The following is a 27,264-nucleotide window of genomic DNA, read 5'->3' on the forward strand; positions in this document are numbered from 1 at the left end:
CTACAACATGGATGAAGCCTTGAAGACATCGTATTGAATGAAACAAAAACCCAACAAAGACAGATGTTATATGATTTACTTGGATGAAATGAATAGTCAAATTCAGAGACAGAATGTAGGTAACAGGTCAGGGGGGTGGGCAGTTAATGGGTAATGGGTAGAATTTCTGAGTGATGAAAAAGTTTTAGTAATGGGTGGTGGTGGTGGTAGTACAACATTATGAATGTGATTGATACCACTGGATCATACAAACACCTGAGACATTCCTTAATGATTTAAGAAAAAAAAATTAAAATCAAGAGGAAAGTTAAAAAGAGCAAGTGAAACTAACCCATAAAATTCTTTGAAATTTGCTCTTTTACTTGTTAAATTGTGCTTTGCAAGTTATCACTGTTCTATATACATATTTCACAATAAAAAATATTTTTTAAAAAAGCAAGTGAGCAATTTGACTCCTCCTACACCCTCCTCCCTATGAGGAACTCATTCTAGTCCTGGGATTCTGAAGGACACGGGACCTACAAGCCCCTGTATCTCAAGCCACCCTCGGAGGACAGAAGGCCTTCCTGATGCTTCCTTCCTTCCCTCAGGCTCATTCTTCAAAAGCAGCAGCAGCAGAGTCAGGGAGGAAATAGGATACGGGAAGAATGGGGAAGAGCCAGAAGGAAAAGACACTCCCTCCTCTTTCCTCTTCTAATACTAGAGCCTCTCCTCTTCCTAAACTTCCCTCAGCTCCCCTGAAAAAACAAGAGGAATAACTTCATTTCACTTTTACTGGAATCCAAAGCCTCAGGGTAATAGAAAATGTATATATCTTCATATATTTCAAGGTCACAGTAAGAGGACAGCAAGTAGGGGGGAGTTGCTGTTTATTCATGAAGCAAACACACCAGGATAAAAAATGGTGCATCCTTATTGCTTCTGAAATCTGATTTTTAGATCTTCACATGACACATTTAGCAAAAAACAGGTGGGAAGACAAGATTAGAAGAGAATCCTGCTAGGGCTTATATGTTCACGTGCCCTTAATTGTCACGCTCCCCCCACCCCCAATGATGTTTGTTTCCATTGTAAAGATGTATGTTCCCAGAGGGAGAGAAAATTAGGCTACTAAAAAGGGAAGTGATCACTGGATGCAAGGTAGACATCTGTTCCTGGCACACTAAAGAACAGTATATAGTACAAAGTTAGGGCTCTTTATTCAGACAATAGAGGAAGGCACAGCAAAGTGGGAGGGCTACACCATCTCCACAGCAACAGAATGTCTCAAATGTAAAGTCATGCCACTAACAAAGCCCCTCAGCTTCTGGCAGACAGTCTTCCTGGCTCAGGAGAGACATTTTCTCCACTTGACGCAGCCTGGCCATTCGTGGAAGAGTGGCAGGATGTGTGCTCGCCGTTCAGTTCTCCTGGAAGTGCTTGATGAGCACATCCAGCAGCTCCTGCTTCTTCGACCCGGCCTTCAGCCCGCACACCCTGCAGGCTTCCTTCAGCACAGGCACAGTGAGCTTACCCAGGGTGCCCTTGCTGACGTGGGCCTTCAGATCATCTTGAGATAACTCCACCTTGGGCTTTTTGCTTTCAGAACCTTCGTCATCTGAGGAAAAAAGTCAGGAGGGAGTGAGTGGAAATGTGACCGGAGGCATCCCAGCTGCACTGCACTGGGGCCCTCACATGATCTGGGCTGCAGTCAACCTTTTCCATAGAGCTCCAGGACCGACCTGGAACACCATGGGGAGGTCTGTTGCTCAGAGAGCTTCACTGAAGTATAAAACCAAAACTGTATCACACCTAGGAGGGAGTTAAGACTATGGGAATGGCATCAGTTTACCCCAAACTGTTGCCTGCTCTGGGTGAGCAAGTCATTCCTTCCTTCCAACAGCATGTAAAGAGCACCAGATATATATAGTAAGGCACTGTGCTAGGTGTTGGGAAAGTGTGGTTAAGTGAGATAAACAAGCAAATCACAAAATCGCACAGTGTGAAGGACAAGGTCAGCAGTGTGCACAGGGCACACTGGGATAACTTCTGATGCAAAAGGGAGAAAGCACCATGACCACCAACCTGATCACTTACAGCTCCTTTGCCTCACAGGTCTTTTAGCAGGGCCCAAATCTGGCTTCATTTGACCAAAGACAGCTAAAAGGATTATCACCTAAGCCAGAACTATTCCAGCTGCTTTCCTGATAAAAATGAGTCACGGTAAAGAGCACTTTAGGTCCAGTGACAAGAAAATGAACACTCCGATAGAAAAATGGATAAAGGCCATTAACATGAAGTTTATAGAAAAAAAATATAATAAATATATAAATGTCCAATAAACTACATCTCTCTCATATCTGGAGAACTGCAAATCAAAACAGGATATAATTTTTGTGAAAAAGAATTTTTAATGTACATAAAGTCCAGAATCAGTGAAAGTGTGTAAGGATACATTCTCATCTCTTCTTGGATAGAGTGTAAACTTTTTTGGAGGCAGTCTGGCCAATTCTTATGACTCAGCAATTCCACTGCTGAAGATTTATCCTATGGACCGACTCACACAAGCACACAATGGTGGTTCACTACAGCATATATATAGTTCATCAGTATAGGTCAGGTTAAATAAACTGTGGCACATTCATCCAATGAAGCACTCTTGAGCCTTATTTTTTAAAAATCAGATAGACATATAAATGCAGACATAAAGACTGTCCAACATATACTGCCAAATAACAAAAGAACTGGAGGTCAATGTGAATATTATGTCATTTGTGCTGAAATATGTATGTTTGCAAATACATAGAAATTTCTGAAAGGAAATTATCCTCTTTGATAAGACCATAAAGACAACTTTTAAAACCACCCACTCAATGGAGAACATCTTGACCAAAAGGGGGAAGTGAAAGGAAATGAAATAAGCTTCAGTGGCAGAGAGATTCCAAAAGAAGCTAAGAGGTCACTCTGGTGGGCACTCTTATGCACAATATAGACAACCCTTTTTAGGTTCTAATGGATTGGGGTAGCTGGTGGTAGATGCCTGAAACTATCAAACTACAACCCAGAACCCATGAATCTTGACAACGATTGTATAAAAATGTAGCTTATGAAGGGTGACAATGGGATTGGGAAAGCCATATGGACCACACTCCCCTGTCTAGTTTATGGATGGATGAGTAGGAAAATGGGGGAAGGAAAAAAACAAACAGAAGCACCCAGTGTTCTCTTTAACTTTAATTACTCTTTTTCACTTTATGATTCTTGTTATTTTTGTATGTGTGGTAATGCAGGTGTCAGGGATTGATTTTGGTGATGAATGCACAACTATGTAATGGTACTGTGAACAATCGAATGTACAATTTGTTTTGTAATGTGAATATATCTCAATAAAATGAATTAAAAAAAAAACACCCAGTCTAGCAAAGGATTATGAGTACTGAATCTCTATAATTTTCTTCTTAGTTGCTAGGGTATTAGAATAGCTAAAAGGAAAGAACTGAAATGGTGGAACTGTAACTCATAGCATTCTTTGAAATTTACTCTATAGCTACTTGTTAAAATGTAATTTGAAAGTTACCACCTTTTTGTATATACGTTACATTTCACAATAAAGAAATAACTGAAACTATGGTATTATAACTCATAATATTCTTGAAAATTTCCTATATAACTACTTGTTAAATCGTACTTTGAAAGTTACTACCTTTTTGCATATATATTTCACAATAAGGAAATAAATGAATCAATGGAATCACACCTGTAACATTCTTTGAAATTTGCTAACTACTTGTTAAATTGCACTTGGAAAGTTATCAATTCTATGTATATATGTTATATTCCACAATAAAAATATGATTAAAATTAAATTAAAACAAACAAACAAACAAACAAACCACCCATTCATCATCCATACCCAGCTCCTTACCTTGTTTTCGCTTAGTAACTCTTCCCTCGGGATTGTAATTTGGTGGGTAGACAAGCTCCTTAAATTCATCTACCAGGGAGCCCAGTCTTTTATTCATTGCTTCAACCTTGGGCACTAGAAAATCAAAACATAAGAGTGGCCTGGCAAGGTACAAAACTGGCTTCCTGTGCAGTTCGAACTCTACGAAAACCAGAGAAGAGAGCACATGACTGCCGGGTGGGGTAGCTCAGGGGAAGGGTCAGCCAGGAGGTAGCTGACCTGACCAGGAAAACATTCACTAGGTCTCTGTGACATTTAACACTCCCCTTCTAACAATCACATTTATAATCACTTACTATGGCCAGGCATGGTTCTAAATGCTTTAAACTTATTATTTTATCTAATCCTCCTGACAACAGCACAGGGTAGAGAAAGAAGGTAGAGAAGTGAAATGACTTGCCCAAAGTCAAACACTGGTAAGTGGCACAGCTAAGATACAGAAACTGGGTTAGTTTCTGGGGATTCAAACAACAGTTAAGTCAAAGTCCATGCCCTCAATGGGTAAGAAGGCAGGTAAAGACATCAATGCAATAGAGCTGGAAAGTGCCATGAAAAGGGGGACTCAACAGAGTAGACTGGAAAGACTTTCTGCAGCAGGATCTGGAAAGGTGAGTGCTCTTCCCCAGGCAGATGGCCATTCTAGGGCACAGGTATGGTGTGAGGAGGGAGGACCAGGAAGGAGACTGGAAAGGCAGGTGGGGCAAGGTCACAGAAGCCTTGAACACATGCTAAGGAATTAGACCTTACCGAAGGGCAGCAGGGAAACTCTGAAGGGCTAAAAGCAGAAGAGTAACATGATCATATTTGTATTCTAGAAAGATCACTCTGGCAGCTGTGTGGAGTATGAATTGAGGGTAAGATAATGGCAGGAGCAGTAGGAAAAAGGGAAACTATAATCATGAGAAGTGCTAGGACTGGCAGGACTTGGTGATGGAAGCAGCGGTGTGCAGAGGGGCAGATAACCAGTTGGGATGGAAGGAGCAGTCCCTAAGACAAAGACCACAGGAAAAGGGGGGTTTAGGGGAGAGACAACATTGTTGTTTCCTTTTCTGTTAGCTTACAGCTGTACAGCTTGTAGAGCTTTTGATGTGGGCTGTGTCACATCAAGGGCAAGGGTGATGAGACAAGAGTCTCATTATTTCCTCATGTGAACACATCTGCAAAGTACTGAGAGGAGAGGAGCTCCAGGCCACAGTCACCATTTGCCAGAGCACTGACTGCTTCTCAGCCTCTCAGGCAATCCCCTGGGGAGTTTTAAAAGTAAGTACTGAGGCCCAAATCCCACCCACAGAGATTCTGACTTAGCCTGGAATGAGGCATGAACACTGGGATTTTTGAAAGCCCCCCAGATAATTCTAACATTTGGCTAAAGTCGAGGACCAATGTTCTAGAGGTACTGGCACAGCTCAAGAATCACCTGGAGGCTTGTTAAAACACCGATTGCTGAGCCCCATCCAAGTTTCAGATCCCATCAGCTCAATCTGCCTGAATTTGCATTGCTAACAAGTTCTCAGGTCCTAACAACAACCGAATCTGCTGGTTCTGATCAGCTGATTCCAGGACCATATTTTGAGAACCACTGGTGTAACCTGATGAGGCCACCTAACAAAAAGTGAAGTGATAGAGAAAGGAAGGGTTCCAGGATCTCCAACAAGAGCACTCCTATGTTTAGAGAAAGAAAAAGAGAAGCAGATCCAGCAAAGAAGTCTTAGGATCACCACTGGTCTCAGAGAAAAACCAAGAAAATACAGTGTCACAAAAGCCAAGAGAAGAAAGTGAGGAAACAATTTCTAATCTTCAATAGTATTTATTAAGAGAATTTAAAAAAAGAATCATATAATTGTGTTAGAGGAAAACAACACACAACAATTCGAAACAAGTGAGGGATAAAAAAGAGCAAAGAGTCAGAGGTGTCAGGTTTATGAGCAGTATGATATCCAGACCCTACAGCAGATGTCAACCAGGCAGCTCAAAGTCCCAGTCTGACACCTAGAAGGAAAGTTGGGGCTGGAGATACAGATTTGGGAGCCAAGGACATGAGCTGGTAATTGAGGTGGTGGCAGTAGATAAGATAACCAACAGAAAGGCAGAGATGAAAGGGCTGAGGAAAGGAACTTGGGTTATCTAGGTTACAGGAAATAAAGAGCTAGAGCAGCAAAAATATTTTGAAAATTGAGGTAAGAACAAAATGGGACTTTCAGCAAAACTGCAGAGCTGGAAGCCAGAATGCAAGAGGCTGAAGCCCTGGAAAGGAAGTAGAGAGTAGTAGAGTGGAACAAGGAGGGTGACTGTGTTCTGAGCCCCTCCTAAATGTCAGCACCTATACTTTACCAATGAGGAAACCAAGGATTAGAGAGATCAATTAATATTCCCAAGGCCACTCAATTCAGCAAGTGGCCGAGCTGGGATTCAAATCCTCATCAGTCGTCTCCAAAGCCTGTGTCCTTCCCACCATGCTAGGCACTGGGAGAATTACTTCCTCATGTGCCTAAAGGCCAGAAAGGGAGAGATGGGCTGTGTAACCCAAGGGTTTCTCTCCTACCAGGATCCAGCTAGACAGCTGCCACAATAACATAGACCCCATAACGCTTAGGCTTTTAATGCTGGGGCTATTTGTCTGGTTTAAAAGAGAGCATATCTAGCTTGGAAGCTAAGCAAGTAAGAAAGGCTTTTCTAGGTAATCTTCAGAATCAATCACTATGGCAATCCTTCAACTTTGAAGAAAGGGTTAAGTTTTCATCAATGTTCTCTCTAGTTTCACTAATTCTCACTTTAGAAATGTGAGATTTAGAGGGTGGGAAGGATGGAAGAAATGCGAGTGAAGAGAATCAACTGAGGAAAGAAGTCCAAACTAATTGTTCTGATCTTTTTAACCTCTGTCAAGTTTTCATTAAATCCAATCTGATTCCCAGTTGATATTTATGTACATCACTAAACATGCATCTCCTTAGAAAATACATGAGGGAATCACAGTCGAGAGGGGGACTTGCAGCAAGGCCGGGGAACCTTGGGCTAGGAGGCCAGGCAGATCTCCCTGATGCTGGGTCATGAGGTGGATTTTCTCTTTGGTGGAGAGAGAGTAAGCACAGTGGTTCAGGGCAAGGACTCTGGGCTGGGCTCACTGGATTCAAAACCAGGATCCACTTAGTCCTTCCTCATCTGTAAAAAAGAACCAACAACAGCCCCTACCTCATAGTTATGAGGATTAAATGAGTCTAGTCATAGAACAATAGTGCCTGGCATGCAGTAGGCAATCAATAAATGTAATAAATTATTTTTGAAACTTTTGCCAACATGTATCATGTGGCCAGTGCAGAGGCAGATCTCAGAGGCCTAGCTACACACCTCCTCTCTCTGCAAACCACCAGCTAAATCCCTTCGCAAGCACTCTAAAGCAGCCTAGAGAATCTCTCAAACAGGAGGCAGTCTGGATGACTAGGTTAAGTCTTTACAGAGTGCTAGGTAATGCATCCACATTCCTGGTCCACAGTAAAATCAATAAGGCCTCCCATGAAAAGGACTTGATCTCAACTCAGTCAAGACCTTCTTACATGTCAGATCTTCTGCTTGTTCGGGCTCCATCAAATCCAAAGCCAAGGCCTCCAGGTTCCTGAAGTGCTGCTGCAGTACTGGGTTCTCAAAGTTGTCGCTCCTGTTAAAAACAATAGTAATAATATAAGTAAACAATTTAAAGATAAAAATTTAAATGTTTAAAAAATTCAATTAAATAATAAAGTAAGTTGACCCAACTGAGACAGCACAGGTCCAAGATCAGCTGAGAAAAACACCCCAAGTAAAACAGTTGGGAATCTCATCTCTGAAATCAACTTCTCTCTCTCTCCAATTTTCAATTTATTGCCTGATGCTAGAGATCCAGAAGTTAATTTATAAACAAAACAACAGCTACCTGCCTGTCTGTCACTGGAAGTTGTGGGCAGAGATAGAAATGGAGAAGACGGCCATGGAAGCACAGAAAAGACAAAGGAGGGATGGTGGGCATTATGGATTCAACCGTGTCCACCAAAATATGTTGAAATCCTAACCCCCAGTGCCTGAGAATGTGCCCTTATTTGGAAAAGGGGTTGTTACAGATGGAATCAGGCAACTTAAACTGAGGTCACTGCAAGGTAGAGTGGGCCCCAATTTAGTATGACTGGTATCCTTACAAAGAGGAAGAAATTTGGACTCCGAGAGGGGAGAACGCCATGGCCTGTCTGTGAGCCACCAAAAGCCAGGAGAGAGGCAAGGAACAGGTTCTTCCCCACAGACTCTGAAGGAAGGATAGCCTTGCCAAAAACTTGATTTGAGACTCCCAGCCTTGATGTCTGTGAGACAAGAAATTTCTGTTATTTTAAGCTGCCTGGCGTGTGGCACTTGGTTATGGAAGCCCCAGGAAACTAAGACAGTGAGAGATGGGAGGACACTGAGCCCAAGCACCCCTTCCTCCCTTGTCAGGCAGCGTGGGAGTCAAGGAAATATGGCTCTAGGGTCAGGCAGGCCCGGATTCAACTCCTGGTCTAGCTCTTTCTAGCTGGATGAGTCTGGATGAGCTGCGTTACTCCTTTAGGCCTCTGTTTCCTCATCTGTAAACTGTGCACAAACCTAGCTTTCAGGGTTCTTATGAAGAATAAATGAAATAAGTTGGAACTGTATCTAGAACAGTATCTGGCACATGGTAGACTCTTTATAATGCTAGATTTTCCATTTTCCCAGTAAAAGACTCTACCAGGATGTTACCTTGGGGTGGAGGTATAGCTTTGCCCAGAGGCAGGCAGAGGTAAGGAAGTAGCCTAGGGACAAAGGATGAAATGTGAAAAAAATGGTGTTTGATATCACACTTATTATGGTCTATATGCCTTTGAGAGAGAATCACTTAAATTATATATCATTCTTTTAAGCCTATAATAATTTACTTTGGATTTATTTATTTTTACTCCTGTATGACAACAAACAGAATCAAGGAGAAAGCAGACTAAGAGTTTTTCCTTTATTGCTATTTTTTTGAACTTGCCCAATTAACTATTCTGCCTTTCTAAACACAACAGGTCAATGAAATGTAAGCATTTAACACAATCCCAGCCTTCAACATAATAAGAGCTTCCATTCTCCACACAGCTTTAAAAAAGCTCTCAATAACAAGTAATAATTATCCACTAATTGAAAAGAATAAAACTGCATTCTATTGGTACATGCTTAAACTCAAATTTCTATTAAGCCTTACAAGTTAGGAGGTAGTTCCAGAAGAAAGCCTAAGAATGACCCAGCACTCACCTGTATCTGAAGCGGAGCTTCTGAACAATCGCTTTCATCTTGTCCACCTGCTCTGGGTTTGCCATGACTTTTTCAGTAAAGGGCACCTTCCGTTTATCATCAGCGTAAGGTAGGAAGACAAGCTGGAAGCCTGAAGAAGCAAGATACAAATTTTCTGAGATCTGATTTAACAAAGTGTTTCGGTTATTAAGCTGTTACTTGTCTCTCAGCTCTAAATGCTCCTTGCTACACCCTGTGATGCTGGGGCTGGGACCCTGCAAACCCCACTGCCCCTTTACCAGCTGACTCCTGTCAGAGCCTGCCTAACAGACTCCCCCTGGAGTCTCCAGAAGGAAACTGTAAGGCAGGAGGAGGAGAGAAGGGACGCTCTGCCGGCACACTTGTTGTTCCCGGGCCTTTCCTCAGGCAGCAGCAGCTGGTTCCAGACCTCAGCCCCTCTGATACACCCAGAGCCAATGGGGTGGTGACCCTTCCTAGCAGGGCTGAGTCCCAGATTCATGGGACTCTCCTCTGAGCTTCGGGATCTGGTAACTCCAACCGTTCCCCTCAGTTCACTTACCCACCACCACAAGCTAAAAGGGAAGAGGGAAGAGAGGGGAACCAATTGCTACTGTCAGGTGAAGGGCCCTTGCTGGCAATGCTGACAAGCACCCTGAGCAAACAGGAAGGAGCAAGTCACTCTCTCTCATCTGCCCTGTAGTGTACCCCAGCACCCACTACTGACAGAGCTAACAGAGAACCAGCTAGCAAAGGAGAAACTGGGTTTTCAGAGACAACAGCCTAATAACTGACACGCAAAGCTACACCAGAGGACTCTGATGACCAGAGTTAGAAATATAATATATTCAGTGTTACTTTATGAAGTTAATTTTTATTAGTACGATTAAAGAAGGAAAACTACCATCTGCGGACTACTTTGTGTTAGCCACCTGTATCTGTATTTACTTATTTCAAATGCAAAACAACCTCCAGAGACAGGTGTTCTAGTATTACCATTTTTGCAAAGGAGGGATCTAAATAGAAAAATTAACCAATGTGCCCAGTTAATAAGTAACAGAGATGGGCCTGAAACAAAAGAAAGCTTTCAGACACATGGCATAAGGTTAAGAGTCTGACTTCAAAACCCACGGTCTTTCCACTATACACCCCTGCCTTTGTGTATACAGAGATAAACAAAACATAAACATTAAAAGGGTGCCAATGAAAGGCTTTTTGTAAAGAAGAGTATCATAGCAGTGAGGACCTACGAGCTTGTGTTAGTAACCTGCAAAAAGCCCCTAAGCAGTCAATTCTCAACCCTGGCTGCAGGGCTGCCTTGTACAGCTGTGCATGCTGTGTACTGTGCAACTATGTCGCAGCCTTACCTGATTGTGCATCAAATTCACCTGTGAAACCTTAAAACTACACATTTCCCAGGCCCCCGTCCTGGACACTCTGATTCAGTAGGTATGAGTTAGGATCCCATGACTGATTCCAAAGCATGGACAAAGTTCAGACCACTAAAAATATCTCTTCCACATACCTGGAGGAGTCACCTGAATTTTCTGGTCATCCAGTTCCTCTTCCTGTGGCACCAAAGCCACAAAATATGGGGGTATGTTCTGGCGGGGTATGTATCTGCACAGTGCCATGACCTCCTTCTCCAGACACTTGGTGAGTAGGGCACTGAAAAGGGTTGTGCTCCCTGGAAGACAAATGTTCCAGTGGCCTTCATCCTAAAGAGGTCTCCTCCTTTCTGCCCTCTTAACCCATGTGTTAAGCCAATCATTTCTCTTCCATTTTCTTAAAAGGGCTTATGATATCCCAACAGTTATGGGTAATAAGCCCAGAGCCAAGCAGAAAGCAGGGGGAGCAGAAGCTTAGAAAGAAAGAGAAAGGAAAGGAAAAAAGGTCTGAGACCCTCAAATAGTCCTTGTAGGAATGCGAATTATTAGTATCAGTTTGCTTTCTACTGACATTAGGCTAATGACATGAGCCCTAACTCCTAAAGAAAGCTAATCATGTCAAATTCAGGGGGTTCATTAGCTACAGCATAGGAGAAATAAGGTCTAGACAGAACAAAGAAACACAACACTAGAGAGTTCACCTCATCTTTAACTGCTAACGCTAGGGAAGAAGCTGGAGTTTTTGTTGTTTTTACCCTCTATCGGATGTCTCAAAAAGGAATTCCACAGGAAATAAGTCTGAAAAATGCTAAATTCCATATTCCATTCCCAGATATGCATACATTAAAAGTCCTAAAGAGACCTTTTTAACTTTGTCCAGCATTTTCAAAATTGATTTGAGCATGAAACAGCACCCATTTGGGAACTGCTGCTCAATAAAGCGCATTCTATGTTAAGAGTCATTCATTTATCTTTAGTTGGTGCCACTCACCATTCACCAAGGACTCCTCAGGGTACACGAACAGGGAAGGTCTCAGGTAATGGTGCTTCTTCAGCATTATCAAGGGCTTGAAACCGATGAGAATCAAACCTGGCTCATCAAATCGTTTTAACTGTTCTGTTTCCTCCTTCTCTAGTACAATCTGACGACCTCCATAGATCTAAAGGAGGGAAAAATGAGGAGCCACAGAGAGGCTACATAGTGTCACAAGGTGGCTGCCATATGACACTAGCAAGTTAAAATCAGCTCTCTTCTAAGGACCAGAGGATGGCTCACCAGAGGCACCCTCCTCCTGTAACAGGGAATTAACATGTACTGAGGGCCTGCCAGGCACTTTACTCGTGTCATCTAATTTATCTTCCGTAACAATCCTACAAGGATAGGTGTTTAAAAAAAACAAACAAACCCTGTTTTACACAGTTTGGCACTTCTTCAAAAAGTTAAACACAAAACTATGAGATGACCCGGCATATCCACCTCTAGGTACATACCCAAAAGAACTGAAAGCAGGGACTTGAACAGATATTTATACAACAATGTTCAGAGCACCATTACTCACAAGAGTCAAAAGGTGGAAGCAACCCAAATGTCCATCAACCGATGAATGGATAAACAAACTGTGGTATATACGTACAATGGAATACTATTTACCCACAAAAAAGGATGAAGTTTGATATATGCCACTATATGGATGAACCTTCAAGATGTCATTGAGTGAAATAAGTCAGACACAAAAGGCATATATTGTATAATTCCACTTATATGAAGTAACAGAATATGCAAATTCATAAAGAAAGAAAGTAGAATACAGAAGATTTTCAGGGGCTGGGGGGTGGAAAGGGATATGAGGAGCCAATACAAAAAGGATGCAGGGTTTCTGTTTGGGGTGATAGGAAAGTTCTGGTAACGGATGGTGATGAGGGTAGCACAACACTGTGAATATGATTAATCCTACTAAATTGTATGCTTGGTAGTGGCTGAGATGGAAATTTTATGTTGTATTTATGTTTTCATAACTTAGAAAGTGAGAGAGACTAAAGAGAATGACAATTAAATGAAATACATGATCCTGGACTGGATATAATAATGGAGAGGAAATGAATATAGTAAGCTTTATATCGATGTTAAATTTCTTGAACTTGATAATTGCACTTAAGGTGGTTCCATAAGTGAATGTCCTTGTTCTTAAGGAATATACATGGAAGTAGTAAGTGTTCAAGGAGCATAATGTATACAGTTACTCTCAAATGTTTAGAAATTAGATAGACAGATGGATAGATAAAATGATGCGGCAAATGTGACAAAATATTAAAAGTTGGTGGATCTGGGTCTCTGGGTGGAGTTGGAGTTGGAGTTCTCTATATGGGTTTTGTATTATTTTTGCAACTGTACTGTAAGTTTGAAATTATTTCAAAATAAAGAGGGAAAACACACACACACACACACACACACACACACACACACACACGAAAAACTGTTTTACAGATGAGAAAACCTTAGGTTCCATGGTTGGGTAACCTGCTCCAGTTTATATACAACTGAACTGGGCCTTAAACCCAGATCTTCCTGGTGTCAAAGGTCATGCTCTCCAACTAATTATTCCTTCCCTCACTCAACTGAGCTCCCAGCACCCAAGAGTCTCTGGCATAAAAAAAAGATGCTCCAACCATGCCTAGTTATTGAATGTGAGTATCTACATCAGGCACTGTGCAAGGTCCCAGTTAACAGGAGAGCAGACACAGACTCACACTCAAACATTACTTCCAAACTTTTATGTTTGCAGTTTGAACCTAGACACATGAATATTAACAGAAGCATAGTCAAATTTAGGGTTCATGGATAAAAACAGAGCCCTTCAGATTTTTTCAGATACACTGGATCAACAAACAAACTCAGTGACCAAAGACTGATTATGAATGTTCTAACATGGAAAACTAGTTACCTCCAAAATAGAAGAGAAATAACTTGCCATCTTCTCTTCCTTCAGAAATCAGGGCAGAACACTCTGACATTAAGTTCGTGCTCTAAAAAGCCATCCAATGGGTCAAACTGAAATAATATTTAATTTCAGTCACTTGGTTCTAAAACTTCTAGGTTCTGAGCTTATGTAAAATCGCACTGTCTCCCACATTTTGCTCAATTAAAAAGGATGACATTCAATTTTAACTTCAGATTTCAAATCCTTCTACAGTTGAGCAAAGGTGAGAGGATGAAGACAGATACTGTTCTGCATTCTAAATCTATCTTCAGGTTAAGAAAGACTTATGTGTGTCATTTCAAAGCATAGGAAAAACTTGATTAGTGTGGCAAACAAGAAATTCTCTCCCTAGTAAGAGTCTACGTCAAACCTAATACACTTTCCCTAGTTCATCTCCATAGCTACCTATAAAGCACTTTCTGCTATTGTACTTGGAGCAAGGAATTAACCTGTTTTATAACTTACAGCAGCATTGATGGATGATCAAGGACTGAACTTTCCACTAACATCTCTTTCAAATGCTGGCCCTGTTTAACTTTCTACCTTTCAAGAGATCAGTAACATGACACCAAAGTTCCAAAGAGTAATGACTATGCTTCAATAGTTTGGTTAGAAAGATGCACACATGAAAGTTATTTAACTGATTAGGCTGATCAGCATTTCCTCTTCCTGTTAATACTTAAATGGGCCAACATGCAGCAAAAAGATGTATCTACCTGAGACCTCTTGGTGTCACTAGGCAGAAGTAAACTGCCTGTATTTACATTAAATGTCCGGGTCTTGGTTTTCACTGGTTCATTCGTTTCCCGATAAAGTCTCACCGGAGGAGGCTTGAAAGCCTTCTGGACCAAGTTATAAATGCCGACAGTGAGTGCTATATCTTTGTTGAGCTTAAACTTCAACCTGAAAAAGAGAAAAATAAATAAACATGGACTGAAAGATTGTGCTTTCCTATCTATCCTTTGTGACACTCAAGCCTTAGTTTATTTTATTCTCTTCAATAATCCTAAACAAGGTCTTAGAATATAAACATAATGCATTTTAACAATACAATGGAATTTGCTATAATACCATCTTAGGGTCTATGCCACAGAATTTACTTTCAGAATATACTGTCAAATAATTATAAAATGATGATAAAGAATGTACCACAATAAGAATAATAATGCTAATTTTTTTACAGTGTGCTATGTGCCCAGTACCTTACCAGTTGCTTTACAGCTCTTTTCAAATTTAATCTTCGTAACAGCCCTCAAAGTGCTATTGGCCATCTGTGGTTTCTGCTTGGTTAGCGTCCCTTCCACCCTTTTTTTTTTTTCCTGCTTCCACCTTCTTTTAATAATGAAATCCCAACTTTTCTTTGAGACCTACTCATCCCCCGTTGCAGTTCAGGGGGATCGTTAATCAAGATGCTGCCCTCCTCCAGTCAAGCAGTGGGCATCTCCAATCCAGGTTCAGGCAATCAGACCCTCTCCTGGGAGTCTGGATCTTGATCAGTGACCAAGGAAGGACATGGTTGGAGGGCATGCTTTCCACAAGTGGCACCCTAAAGACAGCCATGGGTTCCTGCCATCTTGATTCCTGGAGCCACCTGTTTCCTGTATTTCCCACATTGTTCAGAGTTTTGTTTGAACGTGCTGAAATCAGCCAAGAGTCGGTTTCTGTTGCTTGCCACCCAAGAACCTTATTATTGTCCTTTTTACAGATGAAAATGCTCAGGTTTGGAGATGTTATATAACTCTCCCAAGGTCAGATAATTAACAAAAACTGGCATTCAGAATCAGATATGTTGGATTCAAAGCCCATATACTTTTCCATTATGACACACTGCTCCAGAGTATTTATACCAACACCTTAAGCAGCAATCAGGACCTCCTGAAAATGTGTTACACAGTAATGACAATGTGCAAAACTGTTTACAATATGATACTGCGAAAAAAGGCATAACACAAAAATAACCTACTTTACATTCTTTTTAAGCACACATGAACATTCTCCAGGATAGACCATACACTGGGCCACAAAACAAGTCTCAGCAGATTTTTAAAAGACTGAAATTATACAAAGTATGTTCTTTGACCAACCAAAGTTAGAAATCTTCAACAGAAAGGAATCTTGGAAAACCCCAAATATTTGGAAATTAAATAGCACATTTCTAAATGACCCACGGGTCAAAGGAAAAAACACACACATACACGCAAGGGAAATTAAAAAATATTTTTAGCTGAATTAAAATAAAACAAACATATCAAATGTATAGGATACAGATAAAAAAGTGCTCAGAGGGACATTTATAGTTTTAAACATTTAGAAAATAAGAAATGCCTCAAATTGATGCTGATCCCCTAGCGTATGTTGTCACAAACATTGGGACTGGTGGATTGATGTGCTGAGCCCTCGAGCATGGGACTTGCCCTTATGAAGCTCATTACCACAAAGGAGAGTCTAAAGTTGTATGTAATGGTACCTAAGAGTCTCCCCCTGAGTACCTCTTTGTTGCTCAGATGTGGCCCTCTCTCTCTCTAACTGAGCCATCTCGACAGGTGAACTCGCTGCCCTCCCCTCTACGTGAGACCCAACTCCCAGGGGTGTAAATCTCCCTGGCAACGCAGAGTATGACTCCTGGGGATGAATGTGGACCCGGCATCGTGGGACTGAGAGTATCTTCTTGACCAAAAGGGGGATGCAAAATGAGACAAAATAGTTTCAGTGGCTGCGAGATTCCAAATGGAGTCGAGAGGTCACTCTGGTGGACATTCTTATGCACTATATAGATAACACCTCTTAGGCTTTAATGTATTGGAATAGCTAGAAGTAAATACCTGAAACTACCAAACTCCAACCCAGCAGTCTGGACTCCTGAAGACAATTATATAATAATGTAGATTACAAGGGGTGACAGTGTGATTGTGAAGACCTTGTGGATCACACCCCCTTTATCTAGTGTATGGATGAGTGGAGGAATGGGGATAGAAACTAAAGGACAAATGGGGTGGGATGGGGGGATGATTTGGGTGTTTTTTTTCACTTTTATTTTTTATTCTTGTTCTGGTTCTTTCTGATGTAAGGAAAATGTTCAGAGATAGATTGTGGTGATGAACGCATAACTATGTTATCATACTGTGGACAGTGGATTGTATACCATGGATGATTGTATGGTGTGTGAATGTATTTCAATAAAACTGAATTTAATAAAAAAAAAAAAAAGAAATGCCTCAAATTAATAACCTAATCCTCACTATAGTGCTTAGAAACAAGTATTTGTTGTAAAGAACAGACTAGGTTTAAACAAGTTTTATCTAGTTCCATGCTACACTGGTTCTCACAGTGTAAAGAACATTGGCTTGGAGCAGAGCTATAACTAGAAATTTTGGTTCTTGGAGACAGCAACTAATGTGCCTTCAAATCAATTTGGTAATGTGCAATGCAGCTCACAGGTAAGTGTCAGTAACCATATGGTGTTACTAACAACATCAACCGTTTGGGGGCTTCCTATTTCAATTTTTCTGGCTTATTAGTACTAAACTCAGTTGTCTGAAGGCCGCTGAAGGAAAGCTAACAATAAAATGTAACTAATTTAAAAACTGCAAAATATTCAAAAGACGTTTCTTAAAGGTTGTCGTACCCTCCAAATTTTAGTGTCCTGGGACAAAGTACTGGTTAACTTGGTCCACTCTGACCTCAGGCTACAAGTGACCTTGGTTCTATTTCTAACCCAAAATAGAAAATCCATTACTCTTCTTGTACCATTTTTTATTTTCATGTTAATAAACTAAGCCACCTCCTTTCAACCCCTGGAAACATAACTCTAAGTTATGATAAAGTTACAGGATAACATCATATGGTTTATGTCGTACCTTGGGAAGGAAAACGTGGAAGCCCATGGTGCAAAACAAGTTGCTTAAACATGTTTAACTTTATCCGAAATGTTTTACTGTTAATAAATGTTACTACTGAGTAGGTTTCAACCTACCTCAAAAGATGATCATAAAGATTAAATCTGTTAATAGGCCAACAAAGAACTTAGGACAGTGCCTGCCATGCAATAACCATGCCAAAAAATAATACTATTATTTGATTTTATTAAGAATAAGCTTAATGATTTTCTAGGCCCAAGGCATTGTTAGTTCTCAAACATCTCAGGTTTATTATTTTCATTTCAAGTATTCTATAGCCCCTCTTCTAAATACGAAGAGCATTTATAAATAATTACCACGTGACAAGCACGATGCCTACATTATTCTACCTGATCCTCACAGCAATCCTATGGCGAGGTACCACTTTTGTTCCTATTTTACCAAGGCTCAGAGAAGTTACCTGACTTGCCCCAGGTCACACGGTGGAGGCACCGGGACCAGACCCACAGCATCTGACTCCAGAGCCTACATCTAGCCACTATTTCATCCTCCCTGCCATGCCCACCGAAATGTGTGGTAGATTTCCAAACTGTACTAACAAAAACATCCCATCATTTTAGGACAGGGAAGAAGAGACAGGGTACTTGTTCAAAGAAAGAAAAAGTAGATCCTAGGAAGAAGAGGAGAACAATGACAAAACTACAACTGCAGCAAGGAACTGATTTAATTTCATGGGTTTTCTAGTAGGACTGACAGTAAACTTGAAAACTGCTAAAAAGTCACCAATGGTCATGATCCCTATATTAAGGAAATCAGTCTAAAAAATTAAAACCTGGTACTCCTTAGGAAGGAACACTGAGGAATGCTTAGGATTTCTCTAAAAGAAAATAATCCAGCAGTCTGGTTCCTATTAGTCTCAAGTTTAGAAATTGAGACTATTTATAAATCGAGAAATTTATAAATTCAAAATTTATTTTGAATAAAAATTCAAAATAAAAGTTTTAACAACAATAATAACTTACATTTATTGAGTTTTTCCTATACACCAGGCTCTATTTTATAGGCTTTATTTTTTTTATCTTCATTTTATTGAGATATATTCACATACCATGCAGTCATACAAAACAAATCGTACTTTTGATTGTTTACAGTACCATTACATAGTTGTACATTCATCACCTAAATCAATCCCTGACACCTTCATTAGCACACACACAAAAATAACAAGAATAATAATTAGAGTGAAAAAGAGCAATTGAAGTAAAAAAGAACACTGGGTACCTTTGTCTGTTTGTTTCCTTCCCCTATTTTTCTGCTCATCCATCCATAAACTAGACAAAGTGGAGTGTGGTCCTTATGGCTTTCCCAATCCCATTGTCACCCCTCATAAGCTACATTTTTATACAACTGTCTTCGAGATTCATGGGTTCTGGGTTGCAGTTTGATAGTTTCAGGTATCTACCACCAGCTACCCCATATAGGCTTTATTTTATAAGTGCTTTTCATTTAGTCATCACAACAACCTAATGAGGCAGGTACTATTGTTGACTCCAATTTACAGAGCAGATCTCAGACAATGTGCCAGTGAGTGAGACTAAGGATACCGTTAGACCACAACTGCTCACAGAGGGCTGTGCTATTTCTGGAGAAACACCATACCAGCTCTTTCCAGAGGAAGAGAAGCAAACACCCTGTGCTATCCTGAAATACAGCAACACAGTGAGGCAGGAGCGCAGCTCAGAGTTAAGCAGCCAGGGAGGTCAAAGCAATGCACTGTTTGATTCATTAAGGATTTGTAGGCAATTAATCCAGGTTAGTGCACACCTGCATAGCGCACGCTTTCTGGTCTCCTTGGCTCGAACCTTCCTTAACAGGTCTTCTAGCTTGCTCGATTCCTCAAAGTGAACCCCTATGTCCTTATCCTCTGCTATGCTGATGATATCTCTGTAGAATACAGATATATCAAAGCCCCCAGGCTTTCTCAAGTGCATCAAGTCAAGGAAGATACCTGGAGCAAGGACAGACAAAAGCAAGGAAAAAAATCAATTTTCAGGAAGTGAGAATTTTTTTTCAGTTAAACTCAAATATAACTTTGAAAAAATCCCAAAGAACTAGATTGATTATCAATATTTGCAGGACTTAAGAGAAAGTGGCTGAAGAAATCAGCTGCTGTAATGACTTCAGACAACTTATTCAGATAACCAACATTCATGGTAGTATGAAGCCCAGAAAAGCTTGCTCCAATAGAGCCCTTTAGACAGCTAATGGCATGGCCATGTTCAGATGTCTCCCCTGGCTTCACTTTATTCTTTCATGTTACTCTGAATACTGAAAAGCAAATGCTTGACACCAGCTACAAAGATATAGTAAAATTAAGTGCCAATCTACAAAAACAGGGAAAATACCCGCCTGTGTCACGGAGATCACTGGCTTTGGTCCTCGCACGGCTAGCTTTGGCACTGTCATTTCCATGGGGGTCATCTTCATTGGTGAACAGCATGATCCTCTTATGACTCATCTTGAACTGGACATCACTAAAGAGGTTGGCGCAGACCCACAGTGCTTCACTCAGTGAATAGTCAGATCCATGGCCAATTAGCTCTTGGAAATGTTTTTCTCCCTGTGTCCCCTTAAACTGTTCAAGCTCCAGCATTCGTTTAGCACCTGATCAGAGGTAGGGGGTCAAATGGACAGAAAATATGAAGAGTTTCAGTGGCCGTCCTTACTGCAAGGTTACAGAAGAGCCTAGGGTCCTTTTCTCACCCCAGAGCTGTTTAACTCACAGAATGAAAGTTCACATCCCAATAAGAAGCCCCTTCTGCAGGAAAGCATAATCTTGGTCAGAATGTATCTGCTTCCTTCTCCACAGCCCTCTCTGTTTGGGGCAGTGATATTCTCAGGTAAGGGAAAACCTTATTTTAGAATCTTACTTACCTGGATTATCCAACTCCTGTAAGACATAAATATTTTTGAAATTCACTGAATTTTTGTCTTTCTCAGTACCATAGAACACAACTGCCAAGAGATCCCGATCACTGCTTATGATCTTGTTGGTGTACACACTCTGGATACACTGAAAAAAAAGTGATTAATATTTAACTACTTACCATTAAACTTAAGTTCTATAAATTGCCTTGTACATGGTAGGTGCTCGATATATACTTGCTGAAATTTGCACATGGCACTAGAATAAGATCTGATCTCTACCTCAGGAGACTCAAAAAGCAATGACAATGATGGATATATATATATCAAGCTGTAACAAAAAGCAGAGCGTGCTAAGTATCGGCAGTCCTTACCATAAGAAATCAGAGAATTTAAAAAGTGTCTGCTTGGGAAGGGAACCATGCCATAGGGGGGATAAAAGTTTCCTCCAAAAGTTAAATATAGAATTACCATATGACCTGGCAATTCCACTCCTGGGTATATACCAAAAAGAACTGAAAACAGAGATTTAAACAGATTCTTGTATACCAACGTTCATAACAGCATTATTAACGAGAGCCAGAAAAGTGGAAAAAAACCTAAGTTGTTAGTCAACAGATGAAAGGAATAAACAAAATGTGGTACATACATACAATGGAATATTATTCAGTCATAAAAAGGAATGAAGTTCTGATACATGCTACAACACCGATGAATGAACCTTGAAGACATCCTAGTGCGTGAAATAAGCCAGACACAAAAGGACAAATATTGTCTGATTCCACTATAAGAAACATGTAAAATAAGCAAATTCATGGCAACAGGAAGCAGATTAGAGGTTTACCAGGGGCAGGAGGAAGGGAGAATGGGGAGTTATTGCTCAATGGGTACAAAGTTCCTGTGTGGAGTATGAAAAAGTTTGGGTAAAGAATGGTGGTGATGGTAGCCCAACATTGTGAATGTAATTAATGCCACTGAATTGTACACTTAAAAATGGCTAAAAGGGCAAATTTTATGTAACCCCTGCAGTAGAATCAGAAAATCTGGATTTGAGTTCCACCAATGCAACTTAGTTGGTTGAGTTTGGACAAGTACTTAATCTCTCCTGATACCAGGAAATAGATTTAACAAATACCAAAAAAAAAAAAAAATTTTAAAGGTTTAAGTTTATGATAAGTGTATGTGACTGAAAATAAGTCTATACAAACTAACAGCATTCTTTGGAATAAAATTCGCTTAATTACATAAAGACCTCATTATTCCAGTTACAGGAAAGTCTATTTTCTAGTACAAATTACTGTCAGCATCTGGTAAACCAGTTTCCCAAGAGGTGGTCAGTCTTTGGGGGTCTGGTCAATACTGGGGGCACTGACAATAAAATTAAGTTTATTAACCTGCAAAGTTGAGGAATAAACTAATCATGGTGACTCCCTCCATGTCCTGCCTGAGCCTCTAACCAGCTGTGTTAGGTTGAATTATGCACCCTAGAAAAACACATTTGTAATCTGAATTCCATTCCTGTGGGTGTGACCCCATTGTAAATGGGACCTTCTGAAGATCTTATTTTTAGCTAAGGCGTGGCCAACTGTTGACAAAAGGATGGTTCTAAATCCTATTGCTGGTGTGTTATAGAGAGAAAGCTACAGGGAGGAGCTGGAAGCAGGAAGTCAGTTGGAACCCAGAAGAGAAAGGAGAGGACACTGCCATGTGATAGGAAAGCAAAGGAGCTCAAAGATTAATGGCCAGCTGGAATGCTACGAAGCCAAAGAGGAAGCAAGCCCTCTAAGGTCAAACCAAAAGCCAATACATTCCTGTTGTTAAGCCAACCCATTGTGTGGTATTTGCCTTAGCAGCCTGGAAAACGGAGACACCAGCTATCCTCCACAGCAATTTTCTCCTTAAATGCAGACCTCACATTATGTCTAGTCCCTGACAGTAATAATCTACATGGCAAGTAGTCACTTCTATAAACACTTTAATCTACCATTTAAGAACTCTATAAATTTTTACAAAAGTTTGGTGTGGGCTTCTATTAAGTTCTAAGAATTAAAAACACAAAAACTGAAATAGCATTTTAGAAAATACTCCTTTATTGTTTCTTATCATATACATTCTACTTATCTGTGAATTTCTCATTTATTTGCTACCCAATACTACATTTTCTTCTGAAGACTTTAGGCTTCACAGGCTCCATGGGCCCTTTGAAATTATATGTAGAACTGTGAGTGTATCTCTTGGGGGAAAGGGTCCATAGCTTTAATCATATCCTCCAAGAGGTCCATAACCCAAAAAGGCTACAGCAGTGGTCAAAGCACGGTCTCCAAACCACAGCATTAGCATCACCTGGGAACTTGCTGGAAATACCAATTCTTAGGCCCCACTCTAGACCTACAGAATCAGAAATTCAGATTCCAGGGAGAGGCCGGCAATGTGTGCTTTTATAAGCACTACAAGTGACTCTGCCTGTTAAAGTTTGAGGACCACTAGTTTTTAAAGTAAAAGGTTTTTTGTATTAATTCTTTGCTTACACACAAGATATTCTGATTTGCCAACTGCAAGAACTGTTCATGTGGAAATAAATTAGAACATGAAAAGCTTCTGGGTGCCAAACTCTAAAAATATGTGACAGGAGATACACAATAAAACTTTGAAATTCCTTTTCTATGAATCACAAAAGAAATAGTAATCTGTTTCAACCATAGGTAATACTTAACTTCCAAATATCATTCATAAAGGACTCACCTCCATACCACAACTGACAGAACGTCCCTTCTTCCTTTACGCTCCCATCTCTGCGGAAGGAGGAGCCTCACTTCTACTATCAGAGCTAAAGCAGAAGTTGGGAGCAATGTATTTCGAGTCCTAAGTTCAAATGCAGAATAAAATGGGCCTGTTTGGAACGAGCCTGACCTTGGCATTAGGGATTGAGAATGACTTTTTGACCAAAAGCGGGAAGAGAAAGGCAATAAAATAAGGTTTCAGTGGCTAAGAGAATTCAAATAAGAGTCAGAAGGCTGTCCTGGAGGTACTCCTATGTAAACTTCACCTAGATATGCCAAATAACCACAGTATAAGCCCAAGTCAACAGTAGTCCCCAAAACATTAAAGAATACCTGGATCCCTATCTGAGACTCTATAAAAGTTTCACTCACTAAGTTTATTCTTCAGAAACTTAAATCCTTCAAAGAACTCCTATGCCAGCCTCTTCAAGAATATCCACCGGATGTATCCTCTTTGCTCATAAAGTTGACACCCCTTTTCAACATGAACAGGTTAGGGTGGTCACTGCCTAGACATCTCTGAAGATCAGAAAGTGATTAAAGTAGAGGAAGGGGTAGCAACAGACAAGATGGAATTTAACAAAGGATTATGAATTCTGAATCTCTGTATAATCTTCTTTTTCTTTGTTGCTAGGGTATTAGAATAGCTAGAAGGAAAGAACTGAAATGGTGGAGCTGTAACACATAGCATCTTTTGAAATTTGTTCTATAGCTACTTGTTAAATTGTAATTTGAAAGCTATCCCTTTTTTGTACATGTTATATTTCACAATAAGGAAATATCTGAAACTATGGTACTATAACTCATAACAACTTTGGAAATTTCCTATATAATTACTTGTTAGAGCATATGTTGAAAGATATTACCTTTTTGCATACGCATTATATTTCACAATAAGGAAATAACTGAAACTGTGGAACTGTAACCTGTAATATTCTTCAAAATTTGTTCTCCAACTACTTGTTAAATTTCACTTGGTAAGTTATCACTTCTATGTATATATGTTAAATTCTACAATAAAAAAATATGATTAAAAAAAAACTGAACCAGCTCGTAGACCGTCATTGTATCCAAATTATATATGGCAATTAAAAAATATAACTCAAGCCATGCACTGATCAGCAAATATATCCCTGGTTTAAGCTGACTCAACTGATCTCTTCAGTAAGAGTGAGGCTTGACTCAGATTCCCAGCACCCATGCATTTGGGCTTGAACAGCTTGTAAAAGGTCATTGTACAAAAGTCTCCCAGATCCTGAAACATAAATATTGTATAATAAAAAAGTGTAAAAAAAAAAAAAAAAAGGGCCTGTTCTCCAGAACTGCTACTGTTTTCCAGCTGCATATATACAGAGCTGACCACCACTTATCATTCATTTAGGAAAAAAAAAAAAAGAAAAAAAAAAAAACTTTGGAAAAGACCATGTTTTTTTAAAGTGGTGTTAATACTTTTCTTCTGGCTTTTTTGTCTATTAAATAAAAAGGGAGTCTTACCTGGATGCTCATGTCAAAAGGAGTCAATTCATCTTTATCCTGAGATTCAAACATGGCCCTTGAGGCATCAACCAAGAAAATCAAACTATCTCTTCCTGAATATTTATTTTCTCCTATAGGGAAAAAAAATGGTAGGAAATATTTGCTTTTGTGTTCAAAATCTTCATGTTTTTCACTCATATAAAATAATAGAAAAATCCATAAAACAGAACTATTACCTAAGGAATACGGCAAACACACTTAAAACCACCACCCATTGCCCGTGTCAGGAAACTGAACTTTGCCTGTCACCCCAAAAGCTCTCCATATATTTCCCCCTCCCAGTCACAACAAACCCCCTCCCCAAGAGTAACCACTATCCTGACTTTTTGTAATCACTTTCTTTTCTCTATAGTTTTATCATCTAAGTGTAAATCCCAAAATACTAGTTTTGTTTTGACTTAAGTCTTTGAAGCCTCTTAATCCATAGATAACTCCATACAACTTTGTTCCCTTGCAATTTATTTAATGACGAACCAGTGTCATGTACAGTTTTCCACATTCTGGAGTTTGCTAGCTGCATTATGTTGGTGTAGATTCACATATTCCTCAGCCCTGTATTATTTCTTCTGAAGGACCCAGCAGCTTATTCAGATTCAAGGATTTTCTGTTTGTTGTTGTTTTGCATAATTTCATCATAGGTGATGCGTTTTTCATAAAAAATCACATAATGTCTGGCTCTTTTTGATACCTTTACTTCTTACTACAATAAATTTAGTCATACACCTTTCAGAAAACAATATGGCAACAGGAATATGTACCAAGAGCCTTAAAAATAATAATCCTACCTTTGATCCACTGATTTGACATCTATGGAAAAACCCTTGTGCAAAACTTATCACAATGTTGTTTTTATTAAAGAAATTGAAATAAAACATCCAACAGGTGGTAGACTGAATAAATTATAGTACATTTAAATTGAGGTATAAAGCTAGATATATATAGTTACATGTATTATATTTATGAAATGACGATAAGGGGAAAAAGCAAACAAAATTATGTATTTAAGTTTAAATCTTTTCTTGGATGAGAAAAGGGAAAAATTATATATGCACTATGATCACAACTATATGAAAAAATACGACACAAAGAAAAACAGATATACATAGTTAGAAAATACTCAAAATGAAAGATATATGTAGAAAGAGATATACAGAATGCCAAAATGTGGCTGTGTTAGGATGGTACATTACATAGATTAAAGTAACTCTTGTCTTTTTTTTTTCTATTACCTGTATTTTCTCACTTCAATAAAAACATTTTTAAAATTTTTCTATCCAGGAGTTAAATTAACTAGAATGTAGAGTACACGCACCCCTTATTTCTCTTCCTTTGTCCTCTGTTACTATGTTGCCTGAACACATTCCAAAATTTGGAGGCTATGGTGAAGGAAGGACTCTTCTGTAAATGTGTTGCTAAGATTTACTCTTTGGTCGCTATGGTCATTGTAGGATGAAATCATTTTAATATTGAGGCCCTGGAATGAGTAAAACTTCTTTCCCGGATGAGGAAGGGTCTTACCAGAGCCACCTAAGATAACAGAGGATACCCAGGTCAGGGTCATTTATTGGGGCTCAATAAGTGTCAATTTAGTAGAATCTGGCAAAAGTTTCAGGCCAGGAATGTCCCACAGACTGGAGCTGGACCTGAATAAAAGAGCCTGGGGGAGTTTTGCAAAGTTCCAAAGGAAAGGAAGTATCCGAGATTATCCGGGGCAGAAGAGTGGGCAATTAGACAGCAAAGGCCACCCAGCAGAAAGGAAGGAGCGATCTTTGTTCCACACACAGAACAAACCGTACTACACATTTAAGTCCCTTACCTCCTGCTTCAGCACCCTCATCTTGTCCTTCTTCTTCTTCTTCATCTCCCTCGGTTTTGTAATAAGACTCCCACCCCGACATGTTGGCCACTAGGGAAAGAAGGTTAAGATCAGTGACAAGCAAATTTAAACAGAAAAAAACACGGACTTGTAGCCTCCTTTGAAATCTCTCCTAAGGGCTCAAGGCTAGTCGTAAGGAATGTGGATGCTGGATCCTGCTGCCTTGACAGCTCTCGGCGGTGGACGCAGAGGTAAGTGGATACCGGGACCATTCGCGCAGCAGCCTCATCTTAACATTCCTTTACGGACACTTTGTGGCCAGGGTGGCCGCTCCTGTCGGTGTGCTGGGGCAGCCCGACCCAGAGGACCTCGTCCCGTCCCGCCCTGGCAGCACTCAGACTGTGAGAGCCTCCTGTCCCGGGAATACTCCTCGCCCCCAAAGCTCCCCCAGCCCCTTGGCCAGTCACGCACAGTGAGGTCACGCAGGCGGTATCAAAGGCCGGGCACCGCCTCTGGGGGAAGAAGGAGCGGAGTCCGACGCCCACTGCAGCAAGAGGTGGGGGACGAGTGAAACTGAGTAGGCGAAGCAGAGTGAAGCCCGTCCAAGCCGGAGGGCAACATACACAGAACGCAGCTCTTTCTTGCCGACCTTTGACGCAGGCAACGCTGCAACTTGGACAGAAGGTGGAGCGCCGCGCATGCGCGAGCTCCAGGAGGCATGGTCTCTTTCTCTCCCCCGCCAATCAACGCTACCTACGTCACCACGCATAGCG

General features: G+C 40.3%; 1 protein-coding gene across 1 annotated transcript; it reads right to left on the reverse strand.

Moving 5' to 3' along the window:
* Positions 1 to 1,175: 1,175 nt before the first annotated feature.
* Positions 1,176 to 27,185, reverse strand: XRCC6 (X-ray repair cross complementing 6). Its single transcript, XM_037844966.1, has 13 exons — positions 26,963 to 27,185; positions 26,492 to 26,581; positions 24,634 to 24,746; positions 20,369 to 20,507; positions 19,844 to 20,098; positions 19,259 to 19,442; positions 14,294 to 14,480; positions 11,591 to 11,759; positions 10,737 to 10,898; positions 9,215 to 9,344; positions 7,495 to 7,595; positions 3,905 to 4,018; positions 1,176 to 1,597 (listed from the first exon to the last, which is right to left on the reverse strand). The coding sequence occupies exons 2-13, from the start codon at positions 26,571 to 26,573 to the stop codon at positions 1,401 to 1,403; spliced, it is 1,833 nt and encodes a 610-aa protein (XP_037700894.1). The 5' UTR covers positions 26,574 to 26,581; positions 26,963 to 27,185; the 3' UTR covers positions 1,176 to 1,400.
* Between the last annotated feature and the right edge of the window lie 79 nt (positions 27,186 to 27,264).

This window comes from Choloepus didactylus, chromosome 8, assembly GCF_015220235.1.
Source record: "Choloepus didactylus isolate mChoDid1 chromosome 8, mChoDid1.pri, whole genome shotgun sequence".
In the NCBI taxonomy this organism is placed as follows: Eukaryota; Metazoa; Chordata; class Mammalia; order Pilosa; family Megalonychidae; genus Choloepus; species Choloepus didactylus.

Excerpts from the sequence above, each read along its gene's own strand:
- XRCC6 (XM_037844966.1), bottom strand. The coding sequence starts at position 26,573 with ATGTCGGGGTGGGAGTCTTATTACAAAACCGAGGGAGATGAAGAAGAA. Across the intron at positions 20,508-24,633 it reads CTTTTGACATGAGCATCCAG|TGTATCCAGAGTGTGTACAC; the intron begins GTAAGACTCCCT and ends CTTTTTTTTCAG. Across the intron at positions 20,099-20,368 it reads ACAGGAGTTGGATAATCCAG|GTGCTAAACGAATGCTGGAG; the intron begins GTAAGTAAGATT and ends ACCTCTGATCAG.